The following is a 20,026-nucleotide window of genomic DNA, read 5'->3' on the forward strand; positions in this document are numbered from 1 at the left end:
ACATGCTGGCAAGGTGGTGGTGACTTCCCACCTGCTCAGATCATTAGGGGCTAAGGAGAAAAGGTGAGCATGGTAACTATCCGACTCATCATTTTATTATGATTCTCTACTGAAAGGAGCTTTTTAAATTTCAAGTAGGAAATGGACAAGATGGTTCTGGAACATGTGTGGTGCAGAATGTAGGGTGGGGCTTATAGAACGATGAGGACCTGTTAGAGGACAGAGGCACCAGCCCAGGCAAGCTAGAACACTCCCAAGACAACACTCAGTCACCACACACACAAACGCACACATGCACGCGCGCGCGTGCTACTGATGGTGTGTCCTCCCCCAAAATCCTTTTCCCCCAGTGTCTCACTGAGTGCACGGTGTCATTACAGAGGAAGGTAGTTAACAGGTTCAGGGGAGCCCATTTCCCTGGCAAGCATGAGGCGCTGGAGTCCAATCCCCAGCACTGTAATCCATCAACCCAGATCATACCAGAAGAGTGCAGGCCCTTAATTCAATATGACTGATGTTCTTATAAGCAGAGAGTAGGAGACACTGAGGAATGCACAGGAAGGACAGCATGCGATGACATGCTGTATAACATTAGAATGATGAGCTACCAGCCAAGGAATGCCAGCACTTGATGATCGGAAGCTAGAGAAAATTAGACTCTGCCCAAGGGATCAAAGGAAGCATGAGTCTATGGACACTTTCATTTGGGCCCAGTGCTGGCAGTGCCATGGCTGGAATGAAGAAGCGAGGGTCATTCCTAGGTATCCCGCATCTCAGCCTGTAATATACAGCTCCTGGTCTAACCCTGAACCCTGCTGGGCACTGTACCTGCCTCCAATGGACTTACAAGAAATACCATCAAACTCCCCTTTGTTGATGATGCTACATTGAGCTATGTCTCTGCCATCTTGGATATGGAAGGATGTGGTTCACCCAATAGTCCAGTGGACAGTTTTACTGTACCTAGCCTCACTCACAGAGGTTTGCTTTAACTGTCTGATAATGAAGCCACTTTCCTGGGGTGAGGTGTGCACTCCACTGTGGTGCTGGGCCAATAGACTTGGCTGGAGTATGGGGGGAGGGTGGGTAGGAGGAGAGTTGGGGTTCTCTTTCATGCTTGTGTACCCCTGACATTTACCACATCTCAACAACAGTCTGAGTAGGTAGACTTGTAGCTGTTTCCAGCATATCATAAGACTCTATCTAGAGATACAAACCAGCATCCTAGAAACAATGACCACTTCCCTGAAGCAGTCCCTCCATTTCCATCACTTGCCCAAGGGTTGGTCCAGGGCTACAGTTATGAATTAAACAAACGGACGGGCATTAATGGCTCACGCCTGTAATCCTAACTACTTAGGAGGTTGAGATCTGAGGCTCATGGTTCAAAGGCAGCGCAGGCAGGAAAGTCTGTGGGACTCTTATCTCCAATAAGCCACCAAAAAACTGGAAGTGGAGCTGTGGCTTAAAGTGCTAGCCTTGAGCAAGAGAGCTCAGGGACAGAGCCCAGGCTCTGAGTTCAAGCTCCACAACCAATAAAAGTAAATAAATAAAATAAAGTTAAACAAACAATGAAGGACCGAGTGTCCTGGACAGTGAAGGGGGACGCCAGTAGGGAAACTTTTCCCTATCAACCTCCACAGATGCCCTCCTGGGGTTGTGGCGTGTCAAGGAACTTTCTCCCCCCGCTAAAGTTCTCAGCACACCTACCGGTTAGTGGAGCCATTGTAGCAATAGTTGGGCAGGAAGTCATAGTTGAGTTCCCAGAAGACATGGAGGGTGATTCTCCCATAGGGGGCTGAGACGTTGTGGTTGGCCTCTCGGAACATGGCGTCAAAGCTATCCAGGGTCAGGTACCTGCTCAGCAGCTTATGGGTCATGCGATTGATTTCCAAGAGGCCGTCCAGCTCCTACATGGCCCCAGGAGATGGGGATGAGAATTGGGTTAAGCAGGGAGGGGGCATTAACGCTGCAGCCAGAAATTCCCTCCCAGACTGTGTGGTGCCTGGGACAGATGAGAAGTTGCATCAGCGTTTAGGACAAGAATACAGGCAGTAGGGCTTTGGTAAGTGATGGAAACCTGCTTCGAAACACACCCTCCCATAGCCTTTGAAGCTCTCCCTTTTTTTCCCCCCCTTTTATAAAATCCATTTAAGGCTTTTTTTTATAAGTTATTTAGAAAGACAAAAAACAGCTTCACGTTGTATTTACCAAGCAATCAAGCAAAAACACAAGACCAATACAATTAGTGGGCTGAAGCCTTGGAAACGCTATACTATCCTGAGTAAAATATTGGCGCCCTCTGGCGGACACATCGGGAACTACTCTACACTAATCAAAGACTTTCAAGAATTTAGGTGCAATTTATGAAACAGGTGGGCAGAGGCAGGAATAGAACTATTTTCAGTTCAGAGTTCCGAACCCTTATTATTTCAAGCTCTTGATATATTATAACTCTGTGATATTTCTTTTAAGATAATTTTAACCAAAACTGGAAATGAAACTAATGTCTTAAGAACATTAACACCAGCTCACTGGAGCTAGGTGTAGGGTACAAGACCAATTCCAGCTACTCCGGAAGACTAGGGAGGGAGGATCTCAATTTCCAGACCAGCTGGTATGACACATAAGAGGCATCTCAGAAAGCTTTTTTTTTTTGAGAAGCTCTCCTTTCTGCAGTCATCCCACTGGGTCATTGCCCTTCTTCCGATGTCGCCACCTCGGTGCTACCCGTCCCTGCCTTCCAGCTACCCACAGTGCGCAGTCCATCCTATTGATGACCGGCTCGAATGCAACACTGAAACCCTGGGCCCTACCCCCATCCTCTGATAAACAATCAGGCTGGATGCCAGATGTAGCCAGCTTTCAGGAATTTGGCTGGAGTTATTCAAAAGCATTGGTTCAGTGGTAGAAGTGCTTGTCTAGTATTCATGAGGCCCTGGGTTCAATTCCTAGCACTGAAAAAAAAAAAAGTGTGTGGGGGGGAGATTGGGTAGGAAACATTTAAATATGCTCACAAATGACCTTGTCAACTGTCACATTTGGAGTAATCCTAGCTTAGTCTCTGATTTCGCTCTCCACAGTTTGTTAGTCAGTCACAATCCAAAAACATGAAACCAAAAATTCCAAAAATAAACAGACAAGTTTTTTTGTTTGTTTTTCTCAAAGCCACTGCTCTACCACTTGAGCCACAGCTCCATTTCTGGCTTTCTTGGTAGTGACTTGGAGATAAGAGTCTCATAGACTTCCCTGCCTGGGGGTTAGCTTTGAATTGTGATCCTCAGATTTCAGCTTCCCATGTGAGTAGCTAGGATTACAGGTGTGAGTCACTGACGCCCAGCTTGTTTTAGTTTTTAATCTAAGTTTGCTGAGAACACTAAGTTCTTGTTCAAATTTATTCTATAGTCTTTCAACATGACTCTTAAAGGACAAAAAGTGACTTGAGGGAATGGGTAAAAAATAATCATGATGACTATTTTCTTAGTCATTTTTTACCTTTAGCCAATCTTGAGGTTTGAACTCAGGGCCTGGTCACTGTCCCTGAGCTGCTTTTGTTCAAGGCCAGCACTCTACCACTTGAGCCAGAGCACCACTCGTGGCTTTTTCTGTTTATGTGATACTGAGGAATTGAACCCTGAGCTTCATGCTTGCTAAGCAAACACTCTACCTCCAAGCCACATTTCCAGCCCAAAATGGTTTTATGTAATAGTTCATTGCTATCATAAAATATATATATAAATATAATATATGCATGCTGGCCAGGCGCTGGCCATGTTAAACACAGTTGACATATGCAAAGTTGAATTAGAACCAATCTTTCATTATCTATCCAAGAACTAGACCTATTAGTTCCATTTATCAATCGAGAGGCAAAGACAATCAATACTTACAACAATTGATGTCAAATCTTCACTTTCAAATCGTCCAATTGCCAGCTCTAGAGACTTATACATGGCTGCTGAGACTCGCTGTGTAATCAGACGATTGAGGTCTATTGACCTGCCCAGGAGCTGGAGGGAGGGAGAGGAAAGGGAAGGTCAGTAGGGGGAAAAAAGTAAATGGGAAAATCTTATGAATCATGAAGAACAGGGCAAGCAATAGCAAAATTAACTTAGTTCAAAAGAATTTAGATTTTTAGGACTGGGAAGGTGGCTCAGTGGTAGAGCGCTTGCCTTGCATGCATGAGGCCCTGGGTTTGAATCCTCAGCACCACATAAGCAAAAAGAAAAAAAGAAAAGAAATTTAGATTTTTAAAAATTTCAGATGAAATTTTATTTATACTTGTCAAAACCAACTTTTGGCTGTTTGGTGGTCAACTGAGGTAAGAGTTTCATGGACTTTCCTGCCTGAGTTGGCTTCAAACCAAAATCTTCAGCTATAAGGCTCCTTAGTAGCTAGGATTACAGGTATGTGCTATTGACACTCAGCAATGTGTTTAAACATTTTAAGCAGGGCATGGTAGTATAAGTGTATACTTAGTATAAGTGTATACGCTTATACTACCATGCCCTTCTTATACAACATACGCTTATACAACAACAAATTATATGTAAAGAAAAAAAACCCACCCAGCAAGCTACAAACCACCTGTGCGGCGCTCTACCTAGCCCGCCTCACCTGCACGTGTCTCTGCTTGAGCAGTGTCTCATAGCGGTTAGACGGCGGCAGGTGGATTGTGGCTCCCTGATTCTTGCATTCGGACCGTAACCGTTTATCAAGAAGCAAACTGGTTCAGAAGGAAGACAGAACACGTTGCACACAGTGGTGTTGAATGGAAAGATCAGACCCCATTATCCACGACAGTGCATGAGAATCACCCATCGCATACTCACCTTCCTGCCATCACTTTATAATACGCAAATATCTGGTCTGCCAGTTTATAGACAAATTGGTCAAAACACAGATTCACCTGATGATAAGCAAAGTAGTCATTAGATTTCAAATCCTGAAGCCAAGATTAAATAACACCACTTAAAAATGCAGTAATAATTTTTCTTTCTTTCTGTGAGTGCTCCTAGGATTTGAGCCATGCCCCAGACCTTCATATTTTACTTGTTTTGGAGATTGGGTTTTTCAGGGTATTTTAGTTTCCCCCGACCCAAACCCATCCTGGATCATGATCCACTCATTTACACTTTCCTATGTACCACCACACCCAGCTTATTGGCTGAGATTGGTCTTGCTAACTTCTTTCCCAGGCTGGTCTCAATCTGCGATCGTCCTCATTTCTATGTTCATGTAGCTGGGGAATATAGGCATGAATGCTACTTTTTCTTTCTTCTTCAATCTTTTGTTAAGGTGATAAATTGAGGCTCTTATGATAAATACTTTTACGATCCAAAACAGCACATTAAATTGTATGGTCTGGCCAAGGGTCACCACCACATGCCACCATTGAAAATCATGCTAGAACCGTTTTTACTGACCAAATCATCATTTGTGTTATCTTAAAACACGAAAATAAACATGAAGAAGTATTTTTTTACTGTGAGCTCCTGGTGGTGGGCAGGGATGCACTGCCAGGGATCCCACACCCGGGTAGCTCCTGCCTCTAGCTATGCTTCTCAGGAGACATTTTCTTTCTTTTTTTGTCAGTGGTGGGGCTTGACAGGACCTGGGTGCTTGTCCCTGAGCTCTTTTGCTCAAGGCTAGCACTCTACTGCTTGAGCTACAGCACCACTTCCGGTTTTCTAGAGGTTAATTGAAGATAAGGAATCTCACACTTTCCTGCCTGGGCTAGCTTTGAACTGTGATCCTCAGATCTCAGCCTCCTGAGTAGCTAGGAACAGGTGTGAGCCACCAGCGCCCGGCTATCAGGAGTTTCCTCTGAAACTGGGATGGATGCATAGTGTTAGGTTTTTAAAAAGAGGTGACTGAGTAAGAACCACCCCACGCATGTGGTATTCAGGTAAGGGGTAGGTTTATTCATCATTCCAGCTGGCACCAGGCCCTGTTGGCACTCCACGCAGCTGGGAAAGGCCTGAGAAAGACCTGGGAAAAGAGCTGGGGAAGAGCTGGGAAAGAGCTGGGAAAGAAAGAGAGCTGGGAAAGAGCTGAAAGAGAGCTGGGAGACAGCTGGGAAAGAAAGAGCTGGAAAAGAGAGCATCTGGGCCTGGGCTAGGTCTTATCTAGGGTATGGGCGGAGAAAGGTGTGGCCACATCAAATTCAGATGTGACCTCAGCGGATGCAGATGTGACCTCTTCCAGGTGTGCCAGTTGCCTAGGTAACACAGGTACTGGGTGGAGACTTTGCTGGGAGGAGGGTGGAGTCTGCTCACCATCCAGGAGCGGACCTTACACATAGTGCATGAGAGTATCCAGTAAAAAAAATCAAATCCCTATAATTGGTAACCTTCCTTGTACTTAGGGTAACACTACCACAACCACTGGAACCATAATAGGGCGTTGAGGAGCTGGGTAATGAGAGGCGGGGGAAGCTAAGATCCACAGGTTGAGCAGCTGGAGTCCTTTGCTCTACCTGTATTGACTTGGGAATGCAATACATGTTCCCTGAACTGTGTACACACTGCTAGGTGGTTTTTATGAGAAGACAGGATGCCCAGAAGCAAGGATCGGTTTGTGGAGGAGGAGTTCTTCTATCTTTTGTTTGTGTGTGTGTGCTGATTGTGGGGACTGAATTCAGGGCCTGGGCACTGTTCCTGAGTTTTTGCTCAAGGCTAGCTTTCTACCGCTTGGGCTATACAGCTCCATTTCCGTCTTATAAATGGTTAACTGTAGATAAGAGTCTCACAGACTTTCCAGCATGGGCTGGCTTTGAATCATGATCCTCAGTTCTCAGCTTCCTGAGTAGCTAGGATTATAGGTGTGAGCCACCAGTGCCCAGCCCACCTGATTCTTTAAGGCCTGGTGCTTGCTATGCAGACTTTCTACCTACCACTTAGGCCATGGCTGTAGCCCTCTGCTTTGAATTTTAAAGCAAGTTCAAGTTCATTGGTAGTCAGAGACAGGACACTGAACAGGAGATTCCATGAACGGACCCTCACCTCAGCCTCGATTTCGTCGTAGAGAAACTGTTTGTTGAACCTGGTGAGGGCGTAGTGGGCGCTGTCATTGTACAGGTCCAGCGAGTAGAGGACGTACCTGCGGGAGGGGGCAGCCGTCACTTCCTGGCCTCCAACACCACCGCGTTAGAGACCTCACAGTCCCTGCTCACAGAGAAATGCAGCTCTCACCTGAGCAAGGCAATTTCTCACTCGGTTTAACAAATCTATTCCTGTAGCGCTACAGGCAGCCGTGCCTTCCAGGAGCGGCCACACACCTGGGAAGTTGGGGTCAGTTAACCTGGGGTTAGCTGGGTGTCAATCTCACAGGAGGAACAAGTTCAGAAAGGCCATACCCATCTCATTTATTACGCTTGCAAGGTTGTTTGGTTTTGTCCTCGGGCTTCAACTCAGGGCCTGGACCCTTCCTCTGAGCTTTTGTGCTCATGGATAACTGTTCTACCATTTGAGCCACAGGTCTACTTCGGGCTTTTTGCTGGTTAATTGGAGATAAGAATCTCACACTTTCCTGCCTTGGCTGGATTTGAACCACGATCCTTATATCTCAGCCTCCTGAGTAGCTAGGATAACAGGTGTGAGCCACCAGTGACCAGCAAATGTCTTTTTTTTTTTTTTTTTAGCAAATGTCTTTTATCACAAGTACTGAGTATAGTTTTTGGGCAACAAAATTAAGTTCTGAGAATCCATGGCATAGTATGTGGATTATTAACATAGTACATAATTTAAAACAATGTAATGGATAGTATAAAATAGCTTAAAGAGGGCCAGGTGTCAGTGGCTCACGCCTGTAATCCTAGCTACTCAGAAGGTTGAGATCTGTGAATTGTGGTGAAGCCAGTCAAGGCAGGAAAGTCCATGAGACTCTTATCTCCAATCAGCAAAAAGCTGGAAATGGAGGTGTAGTTCAAGTGATAGAGCACCAGCCTTGAGTGAAAAAGCCAAGTAAGAGCACAAAGTTCAGCTCTGCCCTATTAGCACGAGGAGAAAAAAAAAATCTTTTTAGTGTTTCACTACCAAGAAATAACTATCTGTAATAATGGACATACTAATTACCCCAACTTGATCACTCCATAACATATTATGTGTGTCAATGTAACATAGGTGCTCCATAAATACAATTATTATGTGCCAATTTAAAAAAGTAAATCAAGGGGACTGGGAAGGTGGCTCAGTGGTAGAGTGCTTGCCTTGCATGCATGAGGCCCTGGGTTCAATTCCTCAGTACCACATAAACAGAAAAAGCCATAAGTGGCGCGGTGGCTCAAGTGGTAGAGTGCTAGCTTTGAGCTGAAGAGCTGAGGGACAGTGCCCAAGCCGAGAGTTCAGGCCCCACAAGAGACCAAAAAAAAAAAAAAAAAAAAGTAAATCAAAACAATTATTTTATGAATGAACTGACTTTTGTAAGATGGGTGAATGCTGAATGTTCTTGACCCAACAAATGACCACAAATATGGCCAGTGTTGAGCCCTGGTTGAAAGCTCAGCTCTCTCACATTCATGTTTTTTTTCTCTTTCCATTTTCTTTCTCTTTTTTTTTTTTTTTGGGGGGGGGGTGCAGGTGTTGGGGCTTGACCTCAGGGCCTAAGCAATATTTCTTAGCTTTTACTACTCAAAACGGGTGCTGTACCACTTAAGTAAGCCACAGCACCACTTTTGGCTTTTTGGTGGTTATTTGGAGATAAGAATCTCACAGATTTTTCTGCCTGGGCTAGTCTTGAACTGTGATTCTCAGATCCCAGCCTCTTGAATAGCTGGGATTGTAAGTATTTGCCACAGAAGCCCAGTTAAAAGTGTGTGTGTGTGTGTGTGTGTGTGTGTGTGTGTGTGTGTGTGTGTGTGTGTGTGTGTGTGTGTGTGTGTGTGTGTGTGTGTGTGTGTGTGTGTGTGTGTGTGTGTGTGTGTGTGTGTGTGTGTGTGTGTGTGTGTGTGTGTGTGTGTGTGTGTGTGTGTGTGTGTGTGTGTGGCTTGAACTCAGGCCTGGCACTCTACCACTTGAGCCACAGTTTCTCTTCCTCTTTCCTTTTATATGGAGATACTAAGGTTTAAAATAGAGCTTTGCCCTCACTAACCTAGACCTATAACATGAGCCAAATCTCCAGCTCTGCTTTTTGCTATTTACTCTGGAGATGGAGTCTAGCAGATTTTCTAGTCCAGGTTGGCCTTGAGCTGTGATCCTCTAAATATCAGCCTCCTAAATGGCTATGATGACAGGTGTGAGCTCCTGGTGCCCAGCCCATCTCTCCCAACTTGAGTGGAGATAAAAGCAGTGGGCCAGAGGCCTCAGGAGACACTGTAGGAGGAAGCAGGCCCAAGTAGAAAGGTAGCTTTAAGGTGAACAAAGGCTTCTAACGTGAGCGCTGGTCTTGCTCAGAATCCCACTGCTACAGAATGAACTGATGGCCACTCCAGACCACACGAACAGCCACTGTCCTAACCAATGTCTAGGCACAGCAAAGAACCTGCTGGACTGACTCGCAAAAAAGTGTCTTGCTGCCCTGTCTCAAATTGTTCAAAGGAGAATCCTAATTTTGGGGGTGGGATGGGGGTAGAGGGTTGTGGGGCTTGAACTCAAGGTCTGAGCACTGTCCCTTGGCTCTTTTGCTCAAGGCTAGTGCTCTACTACTTTCTACCACAGCTTCACTTCCAGTTTTTGAGTGGTTGGTAAGAATCTCATGGGGATTTTTCTGCCCAGGCTGGCTTTGAACCATGATCCTTCAATCTCAGATTCCTAAGTAGCTAGGATGACAGGTGTGAACCACTTGAGCCCAGCGATACTCCTGTTTTTATTCTGAGAGATTACCCTACTGCTCTGGCACAGACTTCTGAAACCTAAAACAAAGCTTCCTTTCCCAATTCCATGTGGGCCTGGGTGGGCCCCCTAAGCAGCCAGGCTGGGGAGGGGAAGGAGTAGGGTATTTCTGACAGCCACATTCATGAAGGCACTGGCATTACAAGACCCAGCCTCATTTCATCTCCCTAATTCAGACTTGTGAAGCAGGAACTTAACCAGTTCTACTGCCTGAGCTGATTTCCACCCAAAGCTATAAAATTGTTTTTCTTTTCTTTTCTTTTTTTTGAGGGGGGGGTACTAAGATTTTGAGCTCAGAGCGTTGTCCTTGCTAGGCATGTACTCTATCACTTGAGCCATGCCCCCAACTCGTCATTTTTATTCTTGCTGTAGGTATTTTGGGGGGCAAAGTATAGTGCTTTTGCAGAGGGCTGGGCTCAGACTTTGATCTTCCTATTTATACATCCTGCAAATTGGGAGTACAAGCATGCATGACCATGCCTGGCTTGTTGGTGGAGGTTCTCACTAACTTTGTACCCTGCTGGTCTTGAACTGTGATTCTCCTCATCTCCCTCCTGAGTAGCTGGAATTATAGGCATGAACTACTACATCCCAAAATTAGCTACCTGTGTTATACAATCTGGAAAGCTTTAACTGACTTTCCTGCTTATCAGTACCCAATAGTTGCATATTACTTGGTAAGAAATGGACGCTCGGTGAGGGCCCTTTCAATCAGTATCTGAACATGGCCTCTTTGGTGTGTGTGAGTGTGTGTGTGTGTGTGTGTGCGTGCGCGTGCGCGTGCGCGCGCGCCAGTCCTGGGCATGGTCCCTGAACTTTTGTGTTCAAGGCTAGAGCTCTACTGTGTGTGTGTGTGTGCGTGCGCGCGCGCGCGCGCGAGCACATGCGCACGACAGTCCTGGGACTTGAGCTCAGGGCCTGGGCATGGTCCCTGAACTTTTGTGTTCAAGGCTAGTGCTCGACCACTTGAGCCACAGCTCCACTTGCAGCTTTTGGTAGTTAGCTGGAGATAAGAGTCTCCTGAACTTTCCTTCCCTGGATGGCTTCAAACTGTGATCCTCACATCTCAGCCTCCTGAGTAGCTAGGATTGCAGGGATGAGCCACTGGCACCCAGCTATACAAAAATTCTTAGCTAAATATAGACACGATTCCTTTCCATTTTTCAAATCATCAAGGAATGCAAATAGACCCAGCTCTCCTCCAAGCTCACGTCTCACATGCGCTCAATCACTCACTCCATCATGGACGCCTCCTTGGTCTCCAGGATATGGTCAGTCAGAATCCATGGCATGGACATCTCGATAGGGAACTGGATCCTTCTGCCCATGGTGAGCTCCAGGAAGAATTCCCGGAACCACAGCTGTGAAAGGTCACAGCACTGGTGCAATGTTTCTTGAAAGAGTCAAAATAACATCATGTCATTTTCCACACACAGACAAAATCATTCAGCACAGAAGAGGCTACAGGGGGAGCTCTGTGCGGGGCACTGGCTCCTTCATGATTAGCTGTGAGCCATGCAGCGTGGACATGAGCGGGGAGGGGTCACCCTGTGCCTCACAGGACAGACAGGATCAGGACGGGTGTGGCTACACGTGCAGCCATGTGGGCGGGCCCTGTGTATTCTGAGCAGCCAGTGCCCACCCACCAGCAGGGACCAACTCAGCCTTCCTCAGCAGCATCAGGGGAAAAGGGACAAGTGAAAACAAGACAAAGATTGAGTATCCGTCATCTGAAACTGTTTTTTTTTTTGGTTAGTATTGAGGGTTGAACTAAGCAGGTATTCTAACCCACCACTGAGCCACTCTACCAGCTCTGTGTTAGTTTATTTTGAGATAGGGTCACTTTATGTACAGGCTGGATTGGACTGTAATCCTCTTGTTGGCACTTCATGGATTGCTGAGATGGCAGGTGAAAATTCTGCCATGCCTTTGAAAGATACAGTTAAAAGATAGGGTCTTAGCTAGGTGCTAATGGCTCACACCTGTCATCCTAGCTACTCAGGAGGCTGAGATCTGAGGATGGCTATTCAAAGCCAGCTCGGTCAGGAAAGTCTGTAAGAGTCTGATTTCCAATTAACCACTGAAAACCAGAAGTGGAACTATGGCTCAAAGTGGTAGAGCACTAGTCTTGAGCGACAAAGCTCGGAAACAGTGCCCAAGCACTGAGTTCAAGCCCCATGACCAACCAAAGAAAAAAAAGATGGTGTCTTTCAAACATTTTTGGGGGAGAGGTCTGAGCTGGCTTCAAACTGAGGTTCCTCCATATCTGCCTCCCAAGTAGCTAGTATTACAGACTTGAGCTAAGTCTGAAAGTCTTTATGCTCTAATTTATGCATAAGTTGAACATTCCAAACCTGATCTTATGTGATGGCTTAAGTCAAAATACATGCACCCACAGAATACTGCATAATCCAGGCACCAATCGCTCACACCTGTATCCTAAGCTACTCAAGAGGCTGAGATCTGAGGATCACAGTTCAAAGCAGCCAGCCTGGGCAGCAAAATCTGTGAGACTCTTATGTCCCATTAACTACCAAAAAGCTGGAAGTGGAGGTGTGGCTCAAGTAGTAAAACATGCTAGACTTGAGCCACAAAGCTCAAGAACAGTGCCCAGGCCTGGAGTTCAAGCCCTGGGGCCAGCAGAAAGCAAAAAAAAAAAAAAACTGTATAGTCTCATGTGGCTTAATGGGAAGATACTAGAAATGTGTGTACTCACAAGTGAAGACAATTACACTTTGTATTAGTAAGTGATGAAATCCTATAGGACCATAATTAGGAAGGTGCTGAGATCGAGATGCTGTTAGGCAGTGCACAACTCTATAAAATTACCTTCATGCTGTGTGTATGAAGTACACGGGTCCCATCCCCAAGATCTCCCATGCTGTATGTGTAAATGTTACTAAAATATTCATCACAGGAAACATTTCCCATTTCTGACAAGGGATACTCAACTTGGACTTGATTTCCCTGAGAAAAACACCCATGTCTCGGATGCAGTATTGAATGTACATGTGGGACGTGAGGGAGTTAGGCTAATGCAAAACTAAAGACAGATTAGAAAAAACAACCCTGAAACCATAACAGAAGGTTCTGTCCTTCCTTGGAACTAATAGCTGATACCTTCAGCACTGCAGCCAAGCCACAGGGGGCTCTCACGCTGAGCAAAGCACTCAGATGGCTCAAGGAGGACCACAGGCAGACGATACCCACCAGTGCCAGGTGGAGGTAGCTGTGTATCACCCAAACGGGGGACTCGCTTGATTCAGGGCCCTGTGCCACTTTCCACATCCTTGCCTGCAGGGGGCGCTGTTTCTACGACTTATCCATACTTGGATGATGAGTTTTGTTCGTTTGCCTATGTTCTGGACCCCTTGTGGATTGAAAGACTTCATATTCAGGCTGCAAGGCCGGCCACAGCCCCATGGTTGCAGCCACAGCTCCATGGTCCTTGTCCTGTGGGGCCAAGTCCCATGGAGGTCATGGCGGAGGTCAAGGATAGAGCATCTGAGGGAACCTTGGGACATCTGGCCACCACCACAAAGGTTAGGACAGGTCACCGTAGGGGTGGCCTGGAAGGACTGGGGCAAGGAACGGTCAGGCAGAAGCATCCTACGTGGTGTTAGCAGTTGTTAGAACATGCCCAGCCAAGACTCTGCTCAGCACTGTCTCTTACCACTGAAATTTATCAAGTGAGTGTAGAAGAATGATTCTCGATGAAATTTTTCTATGTCCAATATGGTGGGCCCCTCAAGGCTACTTCTCAAGGTTTTCTTGGAACCACTTTTGTCTGCAATGAGGGACTCTAGCATAGTTCTCACCATGTACAGCTGTGTTATCCGAGGCAAACATCGGTGGGGAGAGAATACACATGGTACATTAGTTACGCCGACCTCAGATAAACCACGAGAGAAGGACTGCTCCGCTACGTCCCCAATGCTCCTCACAAACGAGAGCGCCAGGCAGAGTTTTCCGGGGAGATGTGGGCGGGGCCTAAGCGGCTAGGCTGCTGCTTCTTGGGAGGGAGAACTTGTAGCGGAGCAGTTCACCTCCGTGTCATAACCATCGAGCAGAAGAACAAAGGTGTCTTACCACTAAAGGTTAAAAGAGGTGGGTAGGTGTAGGACTGCCTCAGAAACGCGTTTACCACATGCAAGAGCCTTTCCATGCCCAGAGACTTGAGCTGCCTGAGCAGCTCGGCAGAGCTCAAGGACTCCGCCATGGTGCGCACCAGGTAGAGCTAGACACAGACAGACAGACAGACAGGGAGGGAGAGGTGGGAGAAAGCCGTTAGTCACATGACACACATGCCTGGGTGGGAGACATGGGGAACGGATTCACGGGACAGAGTTGGGAAGGAGCGACCCCTGGAGGGGTCATCCCCAAAGAATGGGCCAAGTGGCTTCCTCCTGACATCACGAGCCAACCACGTGCTTTACCGGTGAACTTTCTCGAAGACTGACAGAAGAGATTGTAAAGCCTCCAATAGAGAGAGGAGTAAAATATACCAGGTCCCAGAAAAAAAAAGTAGAGGGGTGTATTAAATCAAGTATTAAGAGTCAGGGAGAAGCACTTTAAAGAAGGCTTGGACACATTAAGAGAAAGAAGACAGTAAAGGTGGCTTCCGGCCATGATACAGGAAAGCAAAGTGGCACCGTCTCCCATGGCTCCGTCTGCAGGAGTGCTCATTTGTAGATGCAACGTAAGAATGACAACTGTACATTCATTTTAAACCACCACCAAGGAACACCAGGTAAATAGGTAAATCCGGGTGTTTTGATCTGTTATCTTGGGAGACTGGAAGGCAATGGAGACAATTCACTTCTGAAGGTCGATGAACCAACTAGAGAATCACAAAGCTGTCTCAACCCAAGTCCCAGATTTACTTGGGGGGGCGGGGGGGGGCGCACGTGTGGCGGGTGGTGGTGGTGTAATAGACGAGCCACAGCAGAATGGGATTGGTCTGAGTAGACAGCGGTGATGTCATTTTACTCTAGTCCCGCCTACCCCGCCCACCCCCTACTCCAGCCCAGGTAGAAGGTAGAAGGCCTGAGAACCTGTGTGCTGGAGGGTCCCACAGCACGGCGTGGCACTTTGATGTCAAAGCCACTCTTGGGATCCTTCTCACCCCGCAGCGCTGGGTCATTGAAGGGCTCATGTCCTGTCTCCCAGTCGCACACTGTCTTTCTGATGGCCTGCAAGACACTGAAGAGACCCATCCAGTGATCAGGGGAGGGCCTGTACCATGACACACAGGCTCTCAGAACTGCCAGGAACAAAGCATAAATAATCTCTTCTGGGGGTGGTGGTGGGGATGTGAAAAATAATCTATTTCAACCTGAAATGGAAAGCATAAAACTATATTCTTGGAAACATGACTATTCGCAGAAGCAGCAACTTAGATGAAGCCAGAAACCAGTGTTTTTATTTCCTGAACACACACACAGGTGGCCCTGAGTCATGCTGAGGGCAGGGAGAAGATGGCAACGCCCACCCTGAACTGGGTGCCATCTGCCTGCAGCTGATTGGTCCTGAGTTCCTATGGGAATGAGATGTCACCAACGGAACTGCGCATGTGTCCAGACTCATCGGGAATGTGACCTTGTAAGAGGCGATCTTAAAAACAAAAAAAAGAAGTGGTTTTTTTTCTCTATTCAAGTGCCTTCTCCTGGATGCATGGGAGATTGTAGCGTCTTTGAGCCTGGCATCTAAGATCTCAGGATCTCAGATTTCCCACCAGCCTAAGCATGCCTCGATGGGACAGGAGAGTAATGGTGCTTCATCTGTATGAGGAAACTGCTGGAAGGTATCCATCTCTGTGCTGACTGCCTTCGCCGGAGCCCCTTGCTCACCTTACAAGCTACCTCAGGCAAAGAGGGTAGGAGAAAACGTTACTGAAGAACTGGCTTAGAGGAGGCTGGTAGCTGGAGAAAGTGGGCTGGTTCTCAGAAACTGCGGGCATGGTGCTGAGACCGCCTGGAAGGTATCTAGGCTGAGAGGTTAACCCCCCATGCTTAAGGATCAGGGCTGGATTCTGCCTCATTGAGTTCTGGCTCTCCCAAGGGCCATGCTGGGGCAGGGTCTAGCTTCCCTGGGCTGTCATCCAGTGTGAGGACGAAGCTGGTCAACACAAAGGCACGGCTCCCCTGTTGGCTCCTATCTGGTGGAGCCAACCTAGGAAGGCTGACTGGCTGAGGTCATGCTGGCTCTGACCCAGAGATTCATTATGGGATTGAGGACTGGGCTGAATGAAGCTGGGCCTGGAGTTGTTCTGAATCCTGATCCCTGACAGGGCACTTAATGGTGCATAGACCCAGGCTTCTTTTTTTTTTTTTTTTTTTGCCAGTCATGGGACTTGAACTCAGAGTCTGGGCGCTGTCCCTGAGCTCTGTTGCTCAAGGCTAGCATTCAACCACTTGGAGCCACAGCACCATATCCAGGTAGTTAATGGGAGGTAAGAGTCTCATGGACTTTCCTGCGTGGGCTGGCTTTGAACCATGATCCTCAGCTCTCAGCCTCCTGAGTAGCTGGGATTACAGGCGTGAGCCACCAGCACCTGGCTGTCAACTTCCTTTTAAGATGATTATTATTAGTACACCAGATGAATGCAGGAGGCTGACCTCTGGATGACATTCTTCTTCTTCTTGATGGCCTGTCGCAGTGGCTCCCTAAGGGTCACCTGGGAGAAGTCTTGGAGAGCTGCATAAACGGTGTGCCGGATGGCATGGTTGAACACGCTCTCCATTCTGCCCATCAACACTTGCAGGCCTTTAATCATGGCGATCACCTGCCAAGGACATGGCTTTCAGTGGGGGAAGGAAACACAGACAGGCTTTCCCAGCTCAGCGGGATGTCACCTTCTTCCCACAATGCATCTGGCTATCCTATTACTCCCATTCTCTGAGTAGCAGCTGGGAGATTGTCTGCCTGAGCCAACATCTAATCTCATCAGATGCATCTGACTCAAACAGAGCAGTTTCACCATCATGACTTTCAAAGGGAGAAGATTTAAGAAGGCGGCTGGAAAGTTAAGTATCACACAAGACTATGACAAAAGACCCTGTAGCTAACATTCTACTTGTTAAGCAATAAGGAGCTCTGGATAAATATGCCTGGAAGAAAATGCAGCAAGCTGCTTTGAGTCTGACCCTGATCCTGACTGTCTCAATGCCACTCACTTCCCTGACCTGCTGGTTAGGTGTTTGTTTTTTTGTTTCATGTTTGATTTTTGTGGTTGTTAGTGGTTGTGGGCTTGAACTCAGGGCCTGGGCTCTGTCGCTGAACTTTTTTGCTAGCACTCTACCACTTTAAATCACAGCTCCACTTCCAGTTTTCTGGTGGTTAAATGGAGATAAGAGTCTCAAAGACTTTCCTGCCCTGGCTGGCCTCAAACTGCCACCCTTAGATCTCAGCCTCCTAAGTAGAGGATTGTAGGTGTGAGTCATCCCGGGTGGGTAAAGTTTTGTTGTGTCTCCTTTGGAGAATTGCCTGGTGACTTTATTTTGCTTTTTGAATCAAAACTGAAAGGGGAAAAAAAAAAAGGAATCACCTATTTAAAACAAGCAAATGGGGAAACTCTAGTTGAATGAAAATGAAAATACTACATAATTCAGAGGTAGAGAAAGGAGAAGGCTAAAAGCTGAAACTACAGCTTCAGATAAATATGAAAGTCTGAAAGTAATATCCAATGCTCACCATGCCTTTTCAAAAAAATTAAAATACCTAAAAGAAACAAATGTATAAATATTTGAATTAATGAGACAAAAACTGTTTCATAACTAAAAGTTTGACAGATGCCCAGCAGTATTAACCAAATACACAAATAAGACATGGATTATTAGATTAACAATGAAAAAGGGAAACTTAACCACAATTCAAAATTTTAGATTATGATAATGGATCATTTTAGGACATATAGTCTGTCAGTGGGCTAGAATTAAGGATCTAGAAATAAGCTCTCGCATTTACAATCTAGTGATGTGGTTTGCTTGTGTTCATGTATGTGCTTGCAGGTATTGGATTCGACTTCAGGGCCTGGGCACTGTCTCTTTGAGTTTTCTCATTCAAGTCTGATGCTCTACCAGCCTTAGCTCCACTTCTGGCTTTTTGTGGGTTAATTGGAGATGAGAGTCTCATGGACTTTCTTGATGGCTTTGAACTATGATCCTCAGATCTCAGCCTCCAGAGTTATAAGGATTACCGGCATGAGCCACTGGTGCCTGACTTTAGTCCACTGATTTTTATAGGATGCCAAAACATTTCAATGGGGAAAAGTATCTTTTCAACTCTGGGTATTGGGACAACTGGACTTCCTCAAGCAAAAGAATCCAGTTGGACCCTTGTACAGGAAAGACTTAACTCAGCCGGGCCTGGAATGATCACATTCCACATTCCTAAGAAAGGTCGACCCTCAGGACTGACTCTTGTCCTGCTTCTACAAACTCACTGGGCTCTGAGCTATGCAAATATTCTGAATGACAAGAGTGGTTTTTGTATGTCTGAGACTTCAGGCCATAGATACAGCAGAGTAAAGCACCAGGAAGACAATGTAGATTATTCTCAGGACCTTAGAATCTACAAAGATAGCCAGGTGCTGGTGGCTCACTCCTGTAATCCTAGCTACTCAGGAGACTCAAGTAGGAGGATCACCATTCGAAGCCCAGCCCAGGCAGGAAGTCCTTGACACTCTTATCTCCAATTAATCACTAAAAGCTGGAAGTGAGACTGTGGCTCAACTGGTAGAACACTAGCCTGGAGCTTCTTTAAAAAGCTAAGGGACAGGGGCTGGGAAGGTGGCTCAGTGATAGAGCGCTTGCCTTGCATACTCAAGGCCCTGGGTTCGATTCCTCAGCACCACATAAGCAAAAAGAAAAAAGCCGGAAGTGGTGCTGTGGCTCAAGTGGTAGAGCGCTAGCCTTGAGCTGAAGAGCTGAGGGACAGCACCCAGGCCCAGAGTTCAGGCCCCACGACCGGACCCAAAAACAAAAAACAACAACAACAAAAAAAAAAAAGCTAAGGGACAGTGCCCAGGCCCTGAGTTCAAGCCCTATGACCAAAAAAAAAAAAAAAAGAATATGCCAAGATATTTTAAAGGAGGCAGGAAAAGTACAACTATAAAATGTTCTTCCTAGACTTAAGAACTCTTGTCCATTAATAGGTCCAGGAAGGCAGAGCAGAGACACATAGTATGAAAGCAAACAGCTGGAGGCCACCATGGCTAGGAAATACCCAGAGCCTAGGAAAGGCTCTCCCTTCTCACAGCAGATTCCACTGCCAATTCATTCACCTTATACTTCTAACCCAAAAAACTGCCCTGCCTTGATTATCATTGATGAGGGAGCTGGTGATCTGCCCACAGCAGGCTGTCAGCACAGACCCAGGAACCAACCAACAAAGACTGAGACCAAAGTCACACAGAAAGCGGGCGCGAATCCTCACCTCCACCAGGGCAAACTTCTCCTCACTCGTGTAGTTGTAGCGTGTGGCTCGTTCATACTCTTCAGCATTGTCAGGGCAGTCCTTGTTGGAGTACTTGTCTGTTGGGTGGACGAGTTTCCATGAATACTGTTATGGACAGAAAGAGAGAGACATTCCACATAAAAGGAAAAAATGCACCAGGTGCTGACGGCTCATGGCTATAATCTAGCTACTCAAAAAGTTGAGATCTGAGGATCATGGTTCAAAGCCAGCCTGGGCAGGAGAAACCTGAAGTGGTGCAATAGTTCTGACCCACAGGACCTTAGCCAAGTCCATCAAAATGTGAGCCTTTTATTATGTATTGTATCCCTTCCCATCCTCTTTCCCTCTCCATATCCCTACATATCTCTAAAGAAACGTAAAATATTCTACCCTAGTCATGTTAAAAGTCAAGTTGAAAAGCTACACCAGGCAAAATGGCCTGGCTGTTGTGTGCTGAGTGACTGAGACTCTAGGCATTTCATTAGAATGGAATAAAGAATTTGCTTTTGATGTCGGTGGCTCACACCTGTAATCCTAGCTACTCAGGAGGCCGAGATCTGAGGATTGCAGTTCAAAGCTAGTCTGGGCAGGAAAGTCCATGAGACTCTTATCTCCAATTAATCACAGAAGTAGCACTATGGCTCCAGTAGTAGAGTGCTAGCCTTGAGCAAAAGGAACCCAGGGATAATGCCCAAGCACTGAGTTCAAGCTCCAGGACTGGCAAAAAAAAAAAAAAAGAA

General features: G+C 46.5%; 1 protein-coding gene across 2 annotated transcripts in view; it reads right to left on the reverse strand.

The window, feature by feature from the left end:
• The window catches only part of Cyfip1 (cytoplasmic FMR1 interacting protein 1), a 62,942-nt gene that overhangs the window by 15,474 nt on the left and 27,442 nt on the right, over positions 1-20,026 (reverse strand). Inside the window, exons 13-22 of one of the 2 annotated variants that reach the window (XM_070043034.1) lie at positions 19,266-19,391; positions 16,448-16,614; positions 14,885-15,032; positions 13,504-13,657; positions 11,067-11,223; positions 7,005-7,101; positions 4,833-4,909; positions 4,618-4,726; positions 3,891-4,010; positions 1,711-1,910 (exon numbers count right to left, since the gene is read on the reverse strand). In XM_070043034.1, coding sequence (XP_069899135.1) covers positions 1,711-1,910; positions 3,891-4,010; positions 4,618-4,726; positions 4,833-4,909; positions 7,005-7,101; positions 11,067-11,223; positions 13,504-13,657; positions 14,885-15,032; positions 16,448-16,614; positions 19,266-19,391 — 1,355 coding nt within the window. Of the gene's footprint in view, positions 1-1,710; positions 1,911-3,890; positions 4,011-4,617; positions 4,727-4,832; positions 4,910-7,004; positions 7,102-11,066; positions 11,224-13,503; positions 13,658-13,919; positions 14,068-14,884; positions 15,033-16,447; positions 16,615-19,265; positions 19,392-20,026 lie in introns of both variants that reach the window. The other variant, XM_070043035.1, reaches the window with a different exon arrangement.

Source organism: Dipodomys merriami, unplaced genomic scaffold, assembly GCF_024711535.1.
Source record: "Dipodomys merriami isolate MVZ:Mamm:240054 unplaced genomic scaffold, mDipMer1.0.p SCAF_33, whole genome shotgun sequence".
Taxonomy (NCBI): domain Eukaryota; kingdom Metazoa; phylum Chordata; class Mammalia; order Rodentia; family Heteromyidae; genus Dipodomys; species Dipodomys merriami.